This window comes from Gymnogyps californianus, chromosome 1 (assembly GCF_018139145.2).
Source record: "Gymnogyps californianus isolate 813 chromosome 1, ASM1813914v2, whole genome shotgun sequence".
Taxonomy (NCBI): Eukaryota; Metazoa; Chordata; class Aves; order Accipitriformes; family Cathartidae; genus Gymnogyps; species Gymnogyps californianus.
In genome coordinates this window covers 217918830-217940463 of record NC_059471.1, presented here as the reverse complement: position 1 = coordinate 217940463, position 21634 = coordinate 217918830, and the positions used below count along the sequence as shown (strand labels likewise).

The following is a 21634-nucleotide window of genomic DNA, read 5'->3' as shown; positions in this document are numbered from 1 at the left end:
GAGGCGGCCCCGGCCCCGGCGTCTCCTGCGGCGGCGAGCGGCCTCCGTTGAGCGGTTGTCCCGGGCTGTCCGCCGCCGCCGCCGCCGGGTTGCCGCCGGGTGCAGCCAAGGTGCCGCAGGCTTCGGCCATGAAGCGGAGCGACCCGCACCACCCCCAGCACCGGCACCGCGACGGCGGCGACAGCGGCGGCGCCGCGGCCGAGGCGCTCGTCAGCCCCGACGGCACCGTCACCGAGGCGCCGCGCACCGTCAAGAAGGTAACGGGGAGGGGAGGAGGGGGACCGGGGGCGAGCACCCACCCACGGGCGTGGAGACACCCCCCCCCCCCCCCCCTGCGGCTTAATGTGCGCCCCGTCTCGCTGAGCGGGGACCCCGCACTCCCACCGGGACATCTCCGGGACACACACACACCCCACCGGGGAGGGGGAACCGTCCCGGTGCTTGGGGACACAGCATTGCCTTCTTCTGGGCAGGGACCGTCCCGGCATGGGGGTCCCCGGTACGCGTGTATAGGGTGTCGGTGTGCCCCGAGGTGCTCCCGTGGGGGTGCTCCCGTGGCCGTGTTTTGGGGACACACTCCTCCGGGGGTTTGGGGTCCCGTCTGCGCCTTGTGTCCCTGTGTGCCTCTGCCCTGTGGGTAAGTGTGGGGTGCACACACAAACGCTGTCCGTGGATATGCCCACGGACATGTGTGACCAGTGTGGTCCTGCCCTGTGGGTCCGTGTCAGCTGTACACGTGCCCAGAGGTGTGCCTGCCTCGTAGGGTATGTGTTTGCTTACACACTTGCATCCGCCAAGGAGCGTAGGTACAGGCTGGGTGTGTGTACACCTTACTCCTGCACACCTGGGTGTGGGGGCGTTTGTGGGAAACGCGGGTGCCAGGTATGTGAGCTCCCGGATGTGTGTGGGTTCACATCGGGTTCACGTCCCGGGGTTATCTGCTCGCTTGGAAATACGCGTATGCACCCGATAAAAACTACAGAGAGGTGCCCGTCCCATTGGTATGCGAGGGGTAATCAGGCGTACCCAGTATGGATGCTGGATGTACGTGTGCACAGGCGTGTGTCTCTGAGCGTATTGCTGGGTACACGCTCGCAGACACCCAGGGATGGGTCTGCACGGGGTGCTCTGTCCTCAGGGGTGCCCCTGTCCTGACGCTTGCCCGTCGAGGTGTATGGGTGCGCGTTGGGAACACGTGGACTGCTGTCCACCCAGCGAGTGTGTGTTGGGTGTGCACCTATGGATGTGGCAGATATGCACCGTCCCTGTCCTGTGAGCACGAGCCCAAGTGTGCGTCTGCCCCATGGGTGTGCTACACGCGCTGGTACGTAACCTCTAGATGTGTACATTGTTTATGTATATATACCCCCAAGTCATATATGCACATACAGGGGTACCCATAGCTGGTTATGCGTGTGTTTGCAACCACTTTTGCACTTACACATGAATACACAGGCGTAGCCATAGGTATACATCCGCTTGTGTATATACGAACCCGCACGTGTGGTGGTAAGTACACAGATACAGAGGTGGACGTGCAAGCTTACATAATGTATACTGGTACATATACAAACATGCATATAGATGCATACACACATGCAGGTGTCTGTATGCTTAACTATATGCATGTGTGACACACACCTTCACGTGCAGGGGAAGTATACCTGCAAGTTTACATGGTTAGATATCTATAGGGATGCAAACAGGTGCACACACATGTACCTGTCAGTACACATGTACGCATACAGGTGTGCATACATGTGTCTATAGCTGCACAAACGCTGACAGAGATAGGTATATATGCACTAAGGCACACCTGCTCTCCTTGGGTACTTACATATGGGTGCAGAGAAGCACCTTTGTGCATATAGGCACCCATATGCCACGTGCTCAGGCATGCACTTGTACCTTTGCACGTCTGCCCACACCCAGCCATACAGCTGTAGACATCCTTATAGACACAAAGGCATTCAGACGCACACAGACAGCCCCATGCATGTCATGTATAGACATCCCCATGCCTTTGCATACATAGATTATGTGCATACCGATGTCCACCTATAGATGCACCTGAGTCTGCTCTCTGACCTGTTCACATAGATATGTGCATGCATTATCCATGTCCCTCAGGTGGATGCACCCATGGACATAGATACTCCCCATGAGGGGGGAATATGTGTACTCTGCTATAGATACAGCCTCCTATAGATGCACGTGGCCCACTCCATGGATGCCTGTAGAGAAATGCACGTTTTCCACAGAGACTCCTGAGTAGGAGCAACCTGAGTTGTTGGTGCCTGGCACCCTTCCCTTCGGAAATCTCAGGAGAAGGCGTTCTCCCCCGTGATGCAAGAACCTTTTGGGGAATGTAGGAGAAGTGTCCCTGTCATAAGGGGAAGCTCCCTACTCATGAAACTTGGGGTGAAGACTTCATCTACGTATTGCTGGACTTCCACCCTCTTTCCTTGTCACTCTAATATTTCCTCTCCCTTCAGAAGAGCAGGATGAGGGAGTTTGTCTCCATAACCGTGTTCTCCTCCTGTGTGGCTTCCCTGAAATTGGGAGTCTTTCCTAGAGACTCTGTGGGAAGGAGCGCATCCTTGTAAGGCAAGGTCTGCCCATGAAGAGAGTCGGGATCAAGGGCTCCTTCATCCCCTTAGAAATCCCTGCTGGAGGGGTTCAGTTCCTCGGTAACGGACATTTTTCCACTCAGATTGTGACTTTGGTCCCCAGCATCTGGAGCTCTCTCCATTTGATATCCTAATCCCATCTCTCTATTTTTAGAGACCCTGAGGGTATCCGTATTTCTCCTCAAGTGTGCTTAATACTTCTAAACTCCTCCCTTATCCCTCTCCTTTCTTTTTTTTTTTTTTGTTAAACAACAAAAAGGGGTTTCTCCTTGCACCCCCCTCCTGAAGTCGGGCTCTTGTCTGGCGAGAGGAGCACAGTGTTAGATGACACATTTGCATCACTAAGTCTAGGAGGGAAGGGGCGTATTGATGGTGGGTGATGGGGTCGTTATCTGAAACAGCTTGAAGGAATCTGCATCATTCTCCCTGGATACTCCTAATAGCAGCAGAGGGTGCCTCATAAGAGAGGAGCAAAGGATGCCAGGCTTTCAGGAGAAACCTGGATGCGGGAGGAACAGCCAGCAAGCTTATGGAGCAGCAAAACTCCCCAGCTGGCTGCCTTTGCTTTGGGTAATGAGTTTGTTTAGGAGCTGACAATCTGTCTGGTTGCTAAAGGAAGCGAGATGTGTTGATGGAGGGTATCCGGGAGTACATACTGTTCCTTCTCTTTCTTTTCCCCCGTACTGTTGCTTTCCAGTGACTTCAGTGTGTGCGTTCCAGAGACTTGAGAGGTTGTTAAGCATTTCATTTACCAGATTTACAAATCCAGAGTCCTTTCCGCCATTTCTTAGGAAGTTACGTTATTTAAATAAAACACCAGATTTGGTAGCCGTAAAATTGTTCCCAGTCCTGTGACTGAAAAATTGGGCAGGCAGAGCCGAAGCATCTGTTGAAAGAAGATTTAGTACAAAAATAAGTGTAAAAGAAGCAGATAAATTGTTTCGTCAGATCCAATAGAACTTTGCTTTAGGAGCTGAAATAAAGCTAAAGGTCTATTTAAAATAGATAAGTGAGATCATATCAAATTTGTAGTGAAACAAATTAAACTGTAGTTCTTAACAGTGTTTCCTTGGAAGAAAAAATCTCAGTAGTTTTTTCTTGACTGGTTTATATATTAAAAGTACTGCTTTTTCTGTTTTTTTTTTTCCTTTCCTTGAAATTTCAACATGCGTTCTTGAAGTACTGTGCGACCAAATGTTTATTTCATAGTTCTGACGCAAGCACAGAGTTCCCAGTAAATAGCTGTGACTGTTCTTTCCTCTAATATCACTCTCATTTTAAAACTATTTTTAAGTCCGTTTAGTATTTTACTTATGCCTGTCTCCCTTTAGATGTGCTAATTAATATTTTACCTTGATAGAGTGGGAACAGTACATGTGCCCGGACTGGCAAGTGTTAACAGCTTTGCAACTTTGTATTTTTATTTATTTAGGCGATTGCTTCATTTTGTTGTAATGTTACAGCTGATGTATAGACCTGATTCTGCAGTTTTTCGCACCTGCTTCTACAAGAAATGATGGCATTCCTGCAAACCCAGAGGTCAAAGTCAAGTACACGGGGCTTGTCTTCCTGACACCTGCAGAGATGGTTCCCATCAGATCTAGGGAAAGATCTCTGTAATCACGTCTTTGTTCTCTTTGGATTCTTGCTGTAGATCCGTGCTCTCAAGAAATGGCTAGAAGACCTCATTTCTGAGATGACGTTGGACTTGACTTTTACAGCTAACTCTGACTAACGGATGTGGCTGTGACCTTTACATGCGTCTACACAGGTAGATTTAGCCGACCCCTGGTTGTCTGGCGCTGCTTCAGAGCTGGCTGCCTCTAACGAGGGCTGGTGAGTGGGTCTTTGACCTGTGTCTGAGGCGTGGGCTGATGGCCTGAGCTTCAGGGCTGGTCCACATCTTCTCGGGCCTCTGCCTGCCTGTCCTGCCCCTCTCCCCTTCCCCTCCTGCCAGGTTCTCACGTGGCTCCAAGATGACCCAGTTCAGGGAGCTCAAACTGCATAAAATTCCTTACTTTCAGTTGGGTTGGTTTTCCTTTGGCGTGATTCCCTCTAACGTGGGGTCAAGGAAGAGCCGGGAACGGCACGGGAGAAGTGAGACGAGGAGGTTGGTGGAGATGGGAGGGATGGAAAGGCCTCTCCGGCAGCAGCTGGATGCTGAATTGGCTCAGCTGTAGTGCGAGTCTATGTGATGGGGTGCTGGCAGCAGCTGGCTGGGGTGACTCAGGAGATGTGTGGTTTGTTCTGCCGTCCCCGCTCCCGAAGCGAGGTGAGCCATGAGGCTGAGTAACAGTTTCAGGTGTCCCGGGCTAAACTTACCCGTGGATGTGAGTCAAGGCCCTGAATCACATGAATTGTTTACGGTTTTAGACTTGAATGGTGTTTTGATGATTAGCTGATCGCTCATTGGCTTTGTGGGGGTGGTGGCCACTTATGTTTTGTGTTAATTCTTAGGATATTCCTAGATCAAAGAGGTCGAAAGTTGCAGAACTTCTGGAAGTGTTGTCGTTAGTGTGCGTGGGGTGGGAGCCAGTAAGGGGCTGTAACTAAGACTCCCAGACTGTTTAGCTGGGTGATCTTAGCCTTGCCAGGACAACTCTGTGCCCCTCTTTCTTTAGCTGAGAGAAGAACATATACTTAAACAGATGCACTTTTTGGTTTAATGATTCTTAACTACTTGGCAAGTAAGGCTTAGTAAATGCTTGTGCACCACATACTGGGAAGTTTAAACGACAGCAATTGTGTAGCTGCGAAGTTTTATGTTAAGCATATACCAATTTACAAAACGAAAGGTGGGTTGGTTTTTTTTGTCCCAGCCACTGGGTACGGAAAGCACAGCTTACTCCTTGGATTTCAAGCTGTGTTCTTTTGCTCCTTAGCAGCATTAAAACGGAGGTTTTAGAATTGGAAGGGATTGATTTGCTGTTTTGTCGGTGCTGTTGATTCATTTAGTGGGCTAGAGCAGAGCACAGCTTGCTTTTCCAGAGCTACGCCGCCTCTGCAGTGCCAGCGGCTGTAGAAAGCTGTGGCTTTTGTCTGTGGGCAAAGCAGAAAAAGCAGGGCGTAAAGGTATACAGTAATGAGGCGCGCATCCTTGTGTAATGTCAGTGCTTGAGTATAACCTTTCTAAAACTCCTCGGTGTAAAATTCTTCGGTGAAGGGATTACATCAAAATAAATGCCTGGTGCTCGCTAGACTGGCACATCACCTGACTGGTGAGCTGCGATGGGAGGTTTTATTCTGCTAAGACTATAAATGACTCTCATGTGGCTTGTCTAAATGATGATTCTGACCTTGACTCCCAGCAGATTTCATTGCCTGCAATGAAAGTGTAGCTTTTCCCTTGTAAATGTGTGTAAATTCCTTGCGACGTTCCCACGTCGTTTTGTGGGGCAGAGGGATTTTTTTTGGCAGGTGCGTGCTCTGTTAAGGATTTCTTACATGCTTGCGCATCGGTTTTCTATTTTCTTGGTTTCATTCTAACCCCTAGTGATCACTTATGCTAGGTAATAAATGTTTCCCCTGAGGCTGAATTCCCAAGTGCTGCTCGTAATGAGTGTGGTTTGAATGCTATTTAGTAAAATCTTATCATTGGAGGCCATATTCTTTTATTACGTATAATACTCGTGGGTCTGTCTCCCTATAAATGTGTGCAGTTTAATTTTAGAAGGTGCCTGCATGTGACTGCTTCGAACTGTGTACAAAGATCAATACATCAACCTTTGGGATGGAGGCCCAGGAACAGAAGAGAAGATAAAAGAAGACTGGGGAAAAAGTGATAGAAGAATAATGGCTGTGAATGCGAGTAGATGGCAGGCTATAAAACGTCATGACGTGGACATGAGAAGCCGGGGTGTGGTTCAGGGTACCTCAAGCCTTGTTACTGTGAATGGCAACCTTGCGTTTTGCGGGGAAGCTGTGGCATGGTACCTCTGTTGCTTTTTTGGGTAAAAAATGTTGAAACACGTAACGATCTTTCTGTTTGTTTCTCTCCTGGAGGGACAGAAACCTGGTATTTGAATTTACAAGCGATTAAAAGCGTAGTCTTAGCTTTGGCACTGACTTGATGCTTGAAAGATGAGCAAGGTAAAGCAGTTACGACTTTCAGAGCCATGTTTGACCTTTTAGGTTTTCTTTTTAACTCTGTCTGGTGAATTGTCAAACAATGTGATGATTTAACTCAACAAGGAGGAGATGGAGGTAAAACTAAAAAGAAAGAAATCAGCTAGGTAGCGCAGAGACAATAGGCAGATTCCTCTGTATGACTGCGTAACCTGCAGCATTGGTTAAATTTGAAGAATACTAAAAACTGAAAGAATAGAATTGGTCCACATGTTCTGTAGAGCTACTGCAGTGGTAGGGTACAAAAACTAGCCACTTCTTTGATGTTTATTTTCATCTTCAATTTTGCAGATTCAAGCCAGAGATCCAAGAGTAGAACCTCAGTCATGTCAAGGAAACCTCCTCCCTGAAGTACGATGGCTGGCGTCCTGTTAAATTCCTGTATAGAGAAATGAGCTATAGGCAAGTTACAAAATCTAAATGATGAATGGAAGAGACAGCCGGAGAAGTAAGGTCCAGCCTCTAAATAAAAATACTGGAGGCCGCTTGCTTTATGTCCCAGCAAAACTGTTAGGTGCTAGGGCTTCAAATGAGCAACAAACTGACTAGGAGAAAAAGGGTGAGTTAAGGATAAAATAAGCTTTAAATATTTCTTGCACAAAATCCTCTATGCTCAGGTCTGCAGTTAAAGGCATTTGTAGCAAAAAAAAATCCCACTGAAATGCCTCAATTTCGGTCTAGAGAAGCCATAATTAAGTTCATTTCTTCCTTTCTGATCAAATGGCTACCAATGTCAGTTCAGAGTCTTTCCTGATAGAAAGTTTGTAAATACAAACATAAGGTGGGGAGCCTTACAACCAGACTTCCACAGGAGCAGTCGCTGTCAGTCACTGATGCAGGCTGCAAGCAGAAAGGGAAAAATTGTTCGTATTTTTAGCTGCAACAGCAATCCTGTCTTCTGTTAGAAGCAGTCTTCTCGAGATTAAGATGAAATACTGCGATGAGGTAAAAAGGAATGAAGGTTTGGTAAATTCTGTTTACTCATTTTTGTTGTGCAGCCGTGGAGAAACGCTGTAGTGCCCGCTCGCAGGTGTGCCACAGACAGCGGGGAGAGGCAGAGTCGATTCTGGAAGCCTAAATTCAGTGCATGTGTACTGCATTCAACGGAAGACTTTTCTGGGCTTTCAGCTTGATTCAAACTCTGAAATGGGAGAATTCAGTAAGTGAGAAAATAAGGCTGAGGAACATGAAGTAATAGTTCTTCAGGGAGCTTTGGAGATTTGAGATCAAAGATTTAAAAAAAAAGAAATTAAATTTTTTTTTTTTTTGGAGAACACTTCTCAACTGACCATTTCCCTGCTTAAGGCCTTGAAGCAGTAAAGTGCTGTCATGCTTGTGCCCACTAGCTGTGTACTGAATACCTTTAGGAAATTTTTTTTTTTTTGGTTTCTAGTTATATTTTGGGAAGGCTGATGTTATCTGAGTACATTGGCTTGGCATTTTTTGCATCAAAAAATTGTGCAGCTATTCCTAGAGCAGGAATTCAGCCTTGCAGAGGGAGCTGTTGATGAACTATTGACTTCCTAACGAAACTTTGAAACTTTGTATTTTTTGTAGGTGCAGCTCATCTAATCTGTGCTTACTCCAAAATACAATTAATAGAATGAAGAACGCTGAGGTTGATCAGAAGTTGTTACTTCTTATTCTGCAAAGGTGCATGTGAAGCTGATTAAATTGGCATCCTGATTTACAATGCTTCTCCCTAAGTATGAGCTTTCATACAGTTTGTGCTGCAGAGAGAACCTTTAATTGTTTGGTTTTTTTAATTTATTATAGTATTGTTATTGGAAAATGTACATGTGTAATTATATAAATACATATTGAAATATTTTTTATTTTTATTATGTTAGAAATATGCACAGATGTCTCAAGTGAAATGGTTGTTACAGAGAGCAGAGGCTTTCGTGTGACTTTCCAGAAGACTCGGTGACCAGCAGAACAGTTCCCTGAAAGTGAATGACATTTGCAGGGACTTTTCTGAGAATCGAATGACATGGTCATGCTTGTGTTCTTTTTATGTCTGAGGTGAAAGGCTTTTCTGCAAATGTAACGTTGGAGTGCTCTACAATAAGCAGGGATGGGTGAGAGCCTAGAATTAACGTTCCTCTGCACCCCTGAAAAGCTCGCCATAGCGCTGGAATGCTTTGTAAAGTATTTTCCAGCTTTTGCAAGAGAGCACTGCTTCATCTCAGGTTTGTAGCTGGGGTATTGATGCACTGAAATTAAGATCACTTGTCAATGTATCTGGGGTTTCCGCTACGAAGTGGAGACGATCTGACCTTTTTCCCCAGATGTCTTGTGTCATTATTCAGTAGCACTCTCTTACTGAAGCATAGTTCCCACTGACTTCAGTTGGAGCTGTGAGTGCTCAGCGCTTCTCCAAGTTCTGGATCACGGGCCGTGAAAAGATGATGATCTTACAGTTAATGGCCAGATGTGAGACGTTTACTGCGGGTGTCTTGCCTAGCGTTGCTGAAGACGTGCCTAAACAGATGCAGGCAGACCCACGTTTGCTCTGCACATGCTGAATTGGTCAGATATGAGTCACTTGATGTCTTGTTCTCTTTGGGATGCATCAGCACAGCGCTGTGCGTGAGCCGACGCTACCACTGTGCAGCTTCTGGACCAGAGCTGGCTTCTGTCCATCCAGCTTAAGCTCCAGTCTGTCTGCACCTGCCTGCGTAGACTTGCCTATAGCAACTCTGGCAAAGAAAAATACAGAATTTAATTACGTAGGGCAGCATTTAACAGCCTAACCAAATCCCCTTGTTCTTCTTGAAGTCTCCTGCCTCCTTCTCTGTGCACTTTGCAGCTTCCCAACAGGGGAAGCAAAGCATCACCAAAGTCCAACCCTGAAACTGTGTTCTGTCCACTGATGGAGACAAGTTCTTCTGAAAGCATGTGTGTGTGCACGCTTATTTGCAGCATGTGTGACTTCAGGCTGAGTGAACAACCTTAATTCTGGGATTCTTTATTTTTGGTCAGCTTTCCAGCCTTAATATTCATCTAATAGCATTTTTAGCATTTTGCTATGTGAAATGTTCAAATGCTGCAGCGTGCCGACCTTACTTTAAATTGCAGGGGTGGAAATGTTGGAACTCCAGGTATTTTTTTTTTTTTTCTCCTGACAGAGCCTTAAATAGGCAGCCAGTTGCATTTTTCATGAGTGTCAGAAAAAAGAGGAAAGTCAGTTGAAAAATTAGTTAGCTACCCAGAACTGCTGAACCACTCTATTACAAATTTTATTCCAAAAGCAAGTATTTAAAAATAGAAGAAGTATGCACATGCCTTCATCTGACAGTTAGGAAGCTTTGCTTGTTATTTACTTCACAGAGGTGAAGGAAAGTGATTGACATTTAATCCTGAAGTTATGTGAGAAAAACCAGGGAATGGACTGTTCCCATAAAAATGACTCAAGGACCAATTTAGGAAAACAGCTTACTGCAGTTCATGCTGGTATCTGTTCCCAGCAAGCTTTCCTTCCAGCTACCCAAAAGCTTGCTGATTCAGATTTGGTGTTCTCTCCATGACTTTAGTGTTTATGGAGGTGGGGAAGTCTGCTTGGATCCTTTTCAGTATCGGCTAAAATAATTTTTATTGTTTGCAGAATGCACTAACATGTGTTTGATGTGCAATTTTTTTTTATTTTTTTATTTTTAATTTTTTTAAAAAAACCCAACCTTTTACATTCTGGGATGAGAGGTTACTGCCATAATTTCCAGCATTTCACATCGACCAGTTAGGTATTAATTGAAGTGGCTTTCTGTAATACTAAACTGCTGTAATTTTTCTACTCTTCACTGGCATTGAATCCCACTTCAGTCTTGTTATCTGCTGTTAGCGTGTGAGACTTCAAGAGTCGATAATAAAATCCTTTTTGTTTTCAAGTAAGGTAAAAAGTAGTTGATTCTCTTGAAGATTTGATTCGGGTGCATGAGGTATTATTACTTTTATGTGCTTTTAGCAAGTACATTGAGGCTGATGCTTGGCTTCCCGTGATGAAAGATGTGATAGAAATGAAAATGTTTGTGTGCTCCCTTCATTTATTCAGCTTTCCCTTGGCTGCTTCAGAGGCAGTGGTGGGTTGCAGAGGTGATGAACCAGGGTAAAGGCCAGAAGGCAAGGAGTAATATTTCAAGAGATACTGCATGTACGTATTATTTTTGCACAATTTTTTATTTTTGGACTGTGGTAAGCCACTTGGCAAGGTCAGGGAAACAGCCTGAGAAGCCACAAGTAGATAGCTGGCGAACTGTCACTTTCTTTCATGCTACAAGGTGGATGCTTGCTTTTGCCATGTGTTGTGCATGCTGAGAAGGCGAGAAGTTCACAGGACTTAGTGACATTTGCTGTGACTTTTTTGAGAATTAGTCTTCTGCTAGACTGCTTTTGAAAGTCAAGACATACAGTAGTGATATGTCATGCTGCTGTGTTTTAAACCAGCCAGGAGAGGGGAAGAGAAACAAACAGGTTGGTCCAAGAGGTAAATTTTGCTAGGGTCTGGGTCTGGGCATGTATTTTTCTGTCTGTCAGGCAATACTTTCTCTTTGTGAGGTTAAACCTGGACTCCAGCCCATGCTCTGGCCTGCAAACCTATTAGAAATGGATTATCTTTTGAATCACACTAACCTGAAAATGAAGTCAATCTCAAGACATTATTGTAGTTGGTGTCAAATCCCATGTTTTGTTATTTCTGTACACATTAAAAGATGCTTAATTCTTTAAATCTGAAGGGGAGTGAAGATGTCAAGAAGCATGCATTCCTTGTGGGTTTGTCTTTTTTTCATGTGTCACATTATTTTTTTTAATGTGTAATTTTAAGATTTTTTTTTTTTTTTTTCTTTTGTAGGAAAAAGGAGGGACTAATTTTTGGAGCTTTAGAGTGAACCTAGTTTGGTCTTCAGCATTTTGAAAGAGGCAGGAGGAAAAGATTATTTGCCTTCAAGAAGGACAGAGTTAGTAGTTTATTTGACCTTGGTAGTTGAATGTAACTTTTCAGTTCCTTTAAGTAATGTTAGTGGAAATGGCTCTTTTGGTAGCAGAGATTACGAAGGTGTTGCCTGAGTGCACTCTGACTCTTCTCCCTGCCAGTCTGCGTCCAGGTTTCACCTGTCCTTCAGAAGGGAAGAGTGTCTGATAGCGTTTGGAGAGGCCATCTGCTCAGTAAAAGCCAGTCCAGGCTTTCCTCTTAGCTATCAGTTACTGTGTCCTTACCTGATTTTTGACAAATAGCATCTTGTTCCATTACTCTCTTTCCAGAATACTGCTGCAAAGGTCTTTTTCCTGATGGCTTATGCAATGGCTCTCTGTAACCGTGCACAAGTTCTCATCTCCACTCCACCAAGGACTTACCTGTATTCTCAGACCTTTTCACAGCCTCTTGTTCTCTTCTGCTTTGGAAGTCGATGTCCTAGTGTCATCCTTGATGCCAGCCCCCACCAGACATTTGTTAGTGCAGCAACAGCTTGCTTGGAACCGCATCTTCCATATTGCCTTTGTGCTTTGAAGGAGGTTGGCGCAATCATCTGCAAAGCTGCCATTTATCCTTCTTAAAGTTCTTCGTTGCTGGATGCCAACAGAAGCCTGACGATGGCAGGGTGTTGATATGCTAAACACCCCTTATCACAGGGAGAGCTGGAAGGTACCCCTTGTTAGTGTGCAGCTTGCTCAGTGTTGCACTCAACTAACCCATTTTCATCCTTTTTCTGATAGAGGAATATAAAACTGAAGGAGATGGAGTACGGAGGCTGAAGGTCTTGGCTTGGAAAGGAGTGGGTGGACAATGCGGTTGATATGGTGGTCTGGACAGAGGTGGAGGATTTGGTAGAGGGCCCTGCAGTGCTGAGGCGTTCATGTCAGAACGCAGCTCCCAAGGACTGGAATATCGGCTAATACTGTCTCTTTCCCTGTTTCCTCTGTCAGCTTTTGTCCAGCTATTTTCATTATCTAGAACCCATGGTCTTCTGGGCTCAGGGCTGCTGTGAGGGCCAAACAAGCAACGCTTTTTCTTGTCATAAAGCAGTGACTTTATTTCGCTATCCTAGATCTTGCATCCTTCCAAAGAGGTTTCCTTTTTCTGTGTTTGGATCAAATATTAAGTCATCATAACTTACCTGTTAGAGCTAGAAGTGATTTTTGTACACGGCCAGAAATGAAAAATTCCTAGCTATCAAGTAACAAAGCACTAATAGCATGCCAGAGCTCTGCACGAATATTAGCCCTTTCCTCTGCTGCTGCTTTATTAGTACCGCTGTGATCTATTTCTTGTGCTGTGATGGATGTTGAGACCTAACCTGCTGCCACTGAGACTGATGACAGGAGAGCTGCAGCTTAGAATGAAAGTGTTTTAGACTGCAGTGTTTTAAACACTGCTGTTAAGTGTTGCTGAAATATCTACAGTCTTACATGGAAAATCTTATTTCAAGCTTAAATAGAAGAGTCGGGGGGGGGTTTGTTACCACTTTAGCTTTCCTGCTGTAATCATTATTTCCTAATGTAAGTGTGAACTGTAGCTGGTGGGGAAAAAAAACTCTGGAGAGGAGAATAACCAAGCAACAAAATAAATAGTGGAAGAAGTGCTGAATACCAGACTATCCCTGATTTTTGTTGTCTGACTTTATAATGCATTTAAATAATGCATAGATGAGCACAATACAAGCAGAACAAATTGGGCTTCAATACGAGAATTGTGAGAGGGGAAGTCTGTTAAACTACTGTTGCATCTCCTTGCCGGAGCAGTGTCCTGCCTTATTGGGTAACCTCCCCAGTGCTGGTGGTGTTCACAACTCAGGTCAAATTAGTGGTATTTGCATATTCTAGAAATGCTTTTTAATTTCTTCTTTGAGGTTTGCGAACTGAAGGCGTTGTGTTGCGCATGGCAGACTTTGCCAGCTCTTACGGTTCTCACCTCTGTGCTTCGTTTATCGAACGATAAGGTATTTTGCTCAGTCATTTATGCAGTTTCTGATCCACGTGATTCATCCCTAGCCACGTGAGTTAGAAGACATTGTAGAAAATGGGATTTTAGGGGACACTGTGAAGTAGCTAATCTTTTTGAAAGCCTCCGCTGTTCACTGTGCAGGAATTAAGTCAACAGTGTGCCTTGAGAGTGCGGCACAAACTATATCTCAAAGGGTTCCAAGGCTTAAGTCAGTTAGGACTGTGCTGGTAATTTTTCAGGAGCTGAGGACCGCGTATACGGCTTCTGTATCTACATTATCTCTAATGGGATATCGCAAACAGTGGAAAAATTTCTTTCTGCTGCCCCTTTTAAAGCTAATGCAGGATCCTATGCGACTTTACAGAAAACAGTCTGCAGGGTAGATCACCAAAGCTGATACCACTAAAGGTCAGATTTTGCTGCTTCTTGTTTTGCCTTTGAGAAAAATGCTGGGTTTTGGACATTTAAAGTTGGGAAAGAGAAATGTAACGTCTTCTACACTTTCCGAGAGTAAGAAATGGAGCTTCATCCTGTTGCACCTAGGAAAGTGTCCTTACAGACATTAGTACTGTAGGTCAAGGAGAAATTCTGGTGAGCAAAGGTTATGAGGGAGAAAAAAAAAAAATTAAGTGAAGAAGAAAATATTTTGTATTTTAATAGGGAGAAAAGTTATATTTGGCTTTACTATCTTGGTAATTGACCACTAGATGGGTGCCTGTGGAAAGCCTCAGTCTCAAGTAGTCCTGCTTTCAAAAGTCCTGGAGAGAGGATCCCGACTGGCTTTGTTCAGCAGGAGGAGATTTTTTTGCCCGTTACATCCTAATGTGTTGGATTTCTAACTTGTCCTACGCCGAGATGTTTGGGTTTGAATTGCTTAAGGACTACAGATGGAACAGTGTAGTGTTTATCTCTTCCTCTGAACTAGCTAGATTGGTACTCCTTGCCTAATTTTATAGACCTGAAGCCCAAAAGGAAGACTAGAATAGATTGCAGGGAGTTTCTTTGTCTAGACTAAGGTCAGCTTTGCTTATTACAGCTGTGTTTAAGTTACAGGAATATTTTCCACACAGCTCTGCCAGTCATGCTATGGGCAGTGGTCAAAGAAACTTAGAAGTTGCAGCCTTAAACCTCTTCCTGCAGCTCCTATACTCTTACACCAAACTTTCCATGCTTGATACTCCGGCATTGCCATGCTGTTTTATTCTCCCAATAACTAGGAGTAATTCTTTCAGCACCTTTGACTTGATAGGATGTCATTGTACTTTCTTTATTTTTCCTTTATAAGAAAATTGAGAGGACCGTGTTTGACTAAACAAAATAGTATTTAGTTTTAGTTCCGCTCTGGCTTGGGCTCATCCATAGCTTCCACGTGGATAAGAATGACGAGCGCTTGCTGGAGACAGATACAGAAGAAGTGCTTCCCTGAACAAAACAGTTGGGTTTTTTTTTTCCTTTTTTCTTCTTTTTGCGTCAACATCCTCTGCAATAATCCAGGCTTTTAAGTTGGTTTAAATTGGGTTATTCAGTGCTAATGTTATGCAAGATTCCTGATTAGTGGTGTGGAGTTGGAGTTGTGAGACTACTTGGAGCGATGATGGAATTAAAGTAACCGTGGCAACCATTATAATTAAAATAGGCTTCCTTGGAAAGCGAGGCTGTGTGTGTCCGTGTGTACACATTTGCTGCATTCATTCCTGCCCTGTGCAGCGGCACGGTCTTATGTAAAATGTTCCGTGCCCCGGCACTCAGGGTGACCGTACCAGTTTTTGAGTGCATCTTTTGTGAGCCTTTAGCCTCGCCAACCCGCTCTCGTCTGCTTCTTTTTCTCTGAAAAGCAAAATCTGTTAGCTCCCTCAAATTCATTTCTTGAATGTTTCTTTCTGTAATATTTCAGCTCTTGAGTACAGATGCTGTTGGAGTGCAGAGCTCGGCGTGTACCAAATCGCTTGAGTTTTCTGAGTAATCGTGACGATGCGTATGTGGGTTTACGGCGGTGAGCACAGCTAACTCTTGTCTTGCTTAATGGTTCCTTTAGGTTGTGCAGAGAATCAGTTCCTATAATTCAGGCTAATTATACCAACTTCTGGCTCTTGTAAAAATACAAAATTAACAGTGTGGTTCGGTGCTGTTATTTTGAGGAGTTTGGCAATGGCTGCTTCAGATGTTTATACTGCTGGAAAGCAGAGGAGCAGCACAGAGGAATAATGGCAGAGAAATCATTAAATGTCAAAGCTGGGGTAAAAAGCTAGTCGTCGTATGAATTTTCAGGAAAACCTTGGGGTATTGAACTGTTGTAATGCTATGCTGTGCTTTCAAAACTCAAAGCTTTTTTCCTATTTTTTTTAACCTGTTGTTTATGTGCATCTTGTGCTATTTTTAAGTGAAAAATCACCCAGAGATTTCTCTTAATGCATTCAGCAGTACCTATTCAATCACTCATTCTTCCTTTTCTGTATTGACCAATATTCCTTACTGGTGACTCCTGGGTTAATTTTTAAATGTTCTTCCATTTATGGAACAGCTAGTTAGCTAGTCTGCCTGAAACAGATGATTTTTGAAACAGAAAAATTGTGTCTTGGTCAACATCTGGAGGAAAGGAAGCAAGGGAGAAAAAAAGGGGGGGGGGAAGGATTCTTTTTTTTTTTTTTTTTTTTTTTTCTCTCTGGTTTGCCACCCTTCACCGTTTGCTATCTCAGGGATGTTGGCTTGCGCTTCTCTGACCTTGTAGTTGTCAAGTAGGATGAGAATATTTTAGAGATCCTCTCTGCTGGTCTTCAAAGGAGTTGTTGCAGGCCACATTGAAAATGATATTTACACTGGCTCTGGCCCTACTATGAACGCAAGGGCAGGACCCCTTCATGTGCAGGCTCATGTACTTCTGTTGGAAACTCTGTTCCTGATGGGTGTAAAGATAGCATAAGGACATGACAACGAAGCCGTCATCACTGGGAAATGCTTTACGCACGCACTTTATTTTGTAAATACCTTTCATACAGACTGTAGCCCATAATGTTTAAGCTGAATACGGTCCAAATCGATACAGCAGTAGGAGTAAAAAGAAAAGGAGGAAAAAAAAAAAAATCTAAACTAGTTTCAAATCTCGCTTGAAATTCTTATGTTAAATCCCCATCGTTCGAGAGGTAGAGAAGAAGTCCAGAAAAGCCATCTGTGTAGTGAAGGCTGTTTTAAGAGTAGTTGCTGGGCTGTGTAAAGGGATAAGGTAATTGCATTGGCGGGGAAGAGGAGGGAGGCTGGAATGGGTCTCTGGGGAGTCTTCAGCAATGAGAATGATTTTGAACTGAAAAGTAATGAAGGAACGAGTGGTGTTTTGTAGGTGGATGTACTTATGTGGTTGCAGTCTGCTTTGTTACCGATATCAAGAGCAGCGTTATGCACATCATGGGTGCCAAAAGAGCTTGGTTGCAGGGGAAGCCATGGTTAAAGTACAGCAGGCTTTTATTCGTGGCATTTCTTGTGTGATGTGCTGCAGTCTTCATGTTCCAGCTTTGGTTTTATGATACCTGAATGACCGCTGGTAAACAAATTCTGCTGTAAAATAGTGTGAGGTTGTATCTGAAGCTATGGTGTGTCTGAGTGGCGCTGGCGGTCTGCAGTAGTGCAGGAAGCCTTCAGAAGGGAGCTGGATAGCTGTCACGCAGGAAAACAAGAAGCATTTTCCCTTAAAGCAGGTCTGTGTGGAATGCGTACAAGAGAAGCGTCTTAAGAGGTAAGTGCATCCTTCACCCGGCAGCGTTAACAAAGAGAGGAGCAGATGAGTGGGTGCCAAATGGGTCTTTCTAAATGGAAACAAAGCCCGAAGCTTTGGTCTCTGAAGGTTGGGTGTCTGCTCATCTAGTTTTTAAAACTGTTTCTGTGGTTACCGAACAAACAAGATCAGACAAAGGCAGTACACGTAAGAGAGCCCAGAAGGCTTATTGGTGGTTAGCCTGTGCATATGTAGGCTGGAGAAAAGCTGCCTGACTGCACATTAGGACTTGCACATGTACGCGGGTTTAGAGACCTGCAGATACTTTCAAATGGCCAAATAGCAGAAGAAGTGCTGGGAAGCAGAAGTTGCTTTCTGGCCCCAGGAGGAAAAAAAAAAAAAAAGAGAAGAAAAACAGAATTGCTACGTTGATGTGTCATTGTGAGGGGAACTGCTTCAAGGGAGTTGCTTGGGATCGTTCATTCTTCATCACCAACAGGCACAGAAGGGCTGAAGTGTCAGTTCCTAATGGAAGGAGGCTTTCACAAAAAACCCTTCAGTTACTGTTTTCCTGGCTCGTTCTTGAGCCTTGAACACAGCGCTGAAAGCCTTTTGTTTCTGTGTTGTTCAGTTGACTTGTGAAACGCTCTGCAAGAAAGACTTTGCTGTGGTCTGTACTTCACCATGGTCTAAGGCTGGATGTGGAAGCATAGGTTTTCACCCAAATGGCAGAGAAAAAAGAAAGAGATGTAAACTCCCATTGTTCAGGATGGAAACCTTCCCCTAATCTCTGGGCTAGGAAGAGGCTTTCAGAAACGGGGAAGTAAGGAAGAGAGGAAGAGAAAATCTTCATGTGACTTTCTGAACTTGACGGTCTTGTAGTTTTAAGATGACCTTGGGCAAATTGATTTAGCTATCTGTACCTTTCTCTTATTTACAAAATGAGACAATATCAGTTATCTCTTACAAGCAGATCTGAGGGTGGATGAATGTTTATCACGTGCTCTATGCTGGGTTTGTACAGTGCTGTTTGAAGACCATTTGCAATGACAAGATAGATGAAACGATAATCCACTTGATGCTTCAGGAGAGCTTTTTGTCTGGCGTCTCAGTGTAACTCCTTGTGCCTTTCCAGCTCTGTCTCCTGAAACGCTTGTGTGTCTCTGCTGAATTATTCCACGCTCCAGATTGCTTCCTGCCTGTTCTTACTTTGCCTGGACGCCAGCCAGCCGACCCGCTAGTTCTCACACCCATGCTCTTCCACCGTCCCGTATAAACCCCGGTCCAACATGATCTTCGGGACTCATTTCCGGACATCCAAAGAGTTCAAGGGAAGGGTGAATGTATCCTGAGAGGATAGGAAGGAGCATTTGGGTGTGGAGAGAGTTTGCTCCCAGCTGCACCGTGCTTACGCTGTTCCAGGATAGCTTTTGAGCTTTTAAAAGGGAACAGCCCCCCAAATGAAAAAGGGTTTAGTTAGTTCTAAACCCGTTAATTTTCTTTTTTTAAATTGGTGGTGACTCAAACATCCGTAAAAGTATCTGGCATAAATCTCCAACTCTGACGTTCTGAAATTTATAGCTTATAAATGTAATTTTTGTGGGACTCTCTTAAAGTGGAATCAATTTCTTTGACACAGTGCAGAGCTTCTGAAATACGCTGTGCAGTACACAACTTTGCTGGACTGATTGAAGAATTATTTTGGGTTTCATGCCCTTTGACGATTACAGGAAGGTGGTGCCCAGACACTGTCTGCAGGAGGCTTTTGGGTTAGGAAGGTAGTTATCTGGTCACCACAGTAAAGATGCTGCTGGGTAACTCTAAATGCCAAAAACTTTCTGTGCTTTGTTTTTCATTTTTTCTTGACTTTATTTTTAATATAAATAAGCTGAAACATTTTCTGGTTTCTCTGCAGCAGATGCAGCAAAATGACCACAAATGAGTCATCGGGCCGCCTGAACATGTAAAGCATTTTCAGTCAACGTTCTTTGTGATCCGACTTCCATGCTACGTTTTCTGTTGTCTCATCTGACTGTAGAGAGAAGTTAGCTGCTAATACAGTGATTATAAAATACGAGAAAAGCTGCTTCTCTGGTCAGTCACATGAAAAGTCCAACAAAAGTGAGCTTTAGGAACTTGCACGAGGAAAGACCGGAGTTCGGACAGTAACGCTCTGGCTGATTCATCAAGTGATTTTTGGACGTGATTTTTGGATGCTCTTCCTCAAGTAACCCAGTGGCAAAACTGAGTAGGTGTGTACAGACCTGCTAAGCTTCCTGGCCAAAACCGAACCCAGACAATGGTCTTTTTATGCTTTAGGGATTCTGAGCTGCTTTTGCTCTTGTTTATTTGTTCTTTGTTCCTGCTCTTTGTCGTTTGTCTAAAGGAACAGTAAGTTAGTACTGGTGGCATTGATTAAAGGGACACGTCAGTCTCGTTATTGAACTGTAAGGAGGCAGCCTTGGTCTAGATTTACACACACAACCACAGACCTGCATCAAGTGGAATTTAGGTTCTCCTCAAACAAGTTTAAAAAAGTACCCTTCAAAATATCTTGAAATTTGCCCTTCATCTTCATCCAGCAGATGAAAGTTCTTATGGATTGTATCAAATGACCTTGTCTTTCAGATCGGATGAATTCTGTTCTTTCAGTGGTTTCTCTGGACCTCCTTAACAGGGTTTGGGAAGAAGTTGGGTTTGGGGGTTTTTTTTTGGTTTGTTTTTTCTTTCTTTCTTTTCTTTTTGCAGGCATGGTGAGAGATGAGTATCTGTTAGATAAGCTTTGCCTTTCTTAGCGAAGCGTTTAGACACGTGACTGCCTTTAACTGTCCATCCCTCTCCCTTGCTGGAGGTATCATGAAAGAGTGGATGTGTCTTAGCCGCCATGACTCACAGACCAACATGTTAAATTGACATCGCCTATATTTTATATTAACTTGGCATGCTGCTGAAATGCTGGCAAACGTTAGCTTCTCCTGCATCCCCTGTGGGAATGGTGACCTCGGGCAGAAAGGCGATGTAGAAATCTGTATATAACAACCACTGTCTTCCGTCAGTGAGAGCCTTCTTCCTCCTTCATCTTAAAGTTAGGCAAGGCTGTTGAATCATCTCAACCACTTAGTGCTGCCTGGAGGAGATCTCACTTGTGCTTGTGTGGTTCCACACCCTTCCTCATTGCTTTGTTGCTCCTTGATTTTACTAGGTAGCCTTGCAAAAAATGTTGGTGGGGAGGATACGGGTGGGGCTGGGCTGAGCTGAATGGCTTCACAGGAGGATCCGTTGGATGCAGAGCTAAGTACTGCATGGTCGGGGGAAGAGGAGGAGGAGGAAGGCTGAGTGGGGAGGAAGAGGAACCTTTCCCTTTTGGTGCCACGGAGCTGCTGGATTGGATCAAGCAGCCTCGTAACTTTATCCATCATATTGATTTTACGGTATCCCTAAAGTCATTTGACACCAGTCTTTATGGTTTCCCCGCTGACTACTCAGTAACTGTCAGTGAATTAAAAAAACAACTCCCTTCAACATGGATGACGAAATCAGGGTGGCAGGTCTTAGACAAACCTGGTTTTGAGTTGCGTCAGAAAGAATCAGAAAAATATTCTAGGTGAATGTCAGTTTTGAAATACTAGTATTCCTTTTCACGCAGCTTCCTTTGGCCTCTTCTTATCTGAGAAGTTCAGCCTTGAGTCGGTTCTGAGATGGCTTTTTAATACGTGTGAAGTTCTTGAGCTGTCAAACTTCACTGTCTTTATTCAGTTTCTGAGAAATTTTTGAACAGAGGAAAAGAAATGTGATAGAATGTATTTCAAAAACAAATAAAATGGAGAGAACAAGAGCAGAAAACCACTTAAAAGGCATCTTCCGAGCGCATTATAATATATCAGAGTGGAACTTGAGTCAGTCACTGTAAAGATTTTGACCCCCTGTTTGTTTTGAGGCTTTCACCGATCCTATTCCTTTTGTTTATTTTCTCCATGTAATATGCATTTAGATCGTCAAACATCTACATCCGCAAAAGAATACCAGACTCTGAAGGAGTACCCAGCCGACACCTGCTCATGTCCTGCTATGTCAGGCAGAATAAAGGTTGCAAATTTTAGCTTTTTTTTAATGCCACTAAGGTTTGCATCATCATTTCACAGTAGGGACCGTGCCTGTATTAAGCAATTGTATTGCCGACGGCTTTGGGTATGCAGATGGCTACTTTAATATAGACACAGTGTGTCTAATATT

The 21634-nt window shown here is 44.2% G+C and overlaps 1 protein-coding gene across 1 annotated transcript in view; it reads left to right on the top strand.

The window, feature by feature from the left end:
• The window catches only part of AHCYL2 (adenosylhomocysteinase like 2), a 109984-nt gene that overhangs the window by 153 nt on the left and 88197 nt on the right, over positions 1 to 21634 (top strand). Inside the window, exon 2 of the mRNA XM_050894580.1 lies at positions 4 to 257. Within this exon, the coding sequence (XP_050750537.1) occupies positions 4 to 257 (254 nt within the window). The remainder of the gene's footprint in view (positions 1 to 3; positions 258 to 21634) is intronic.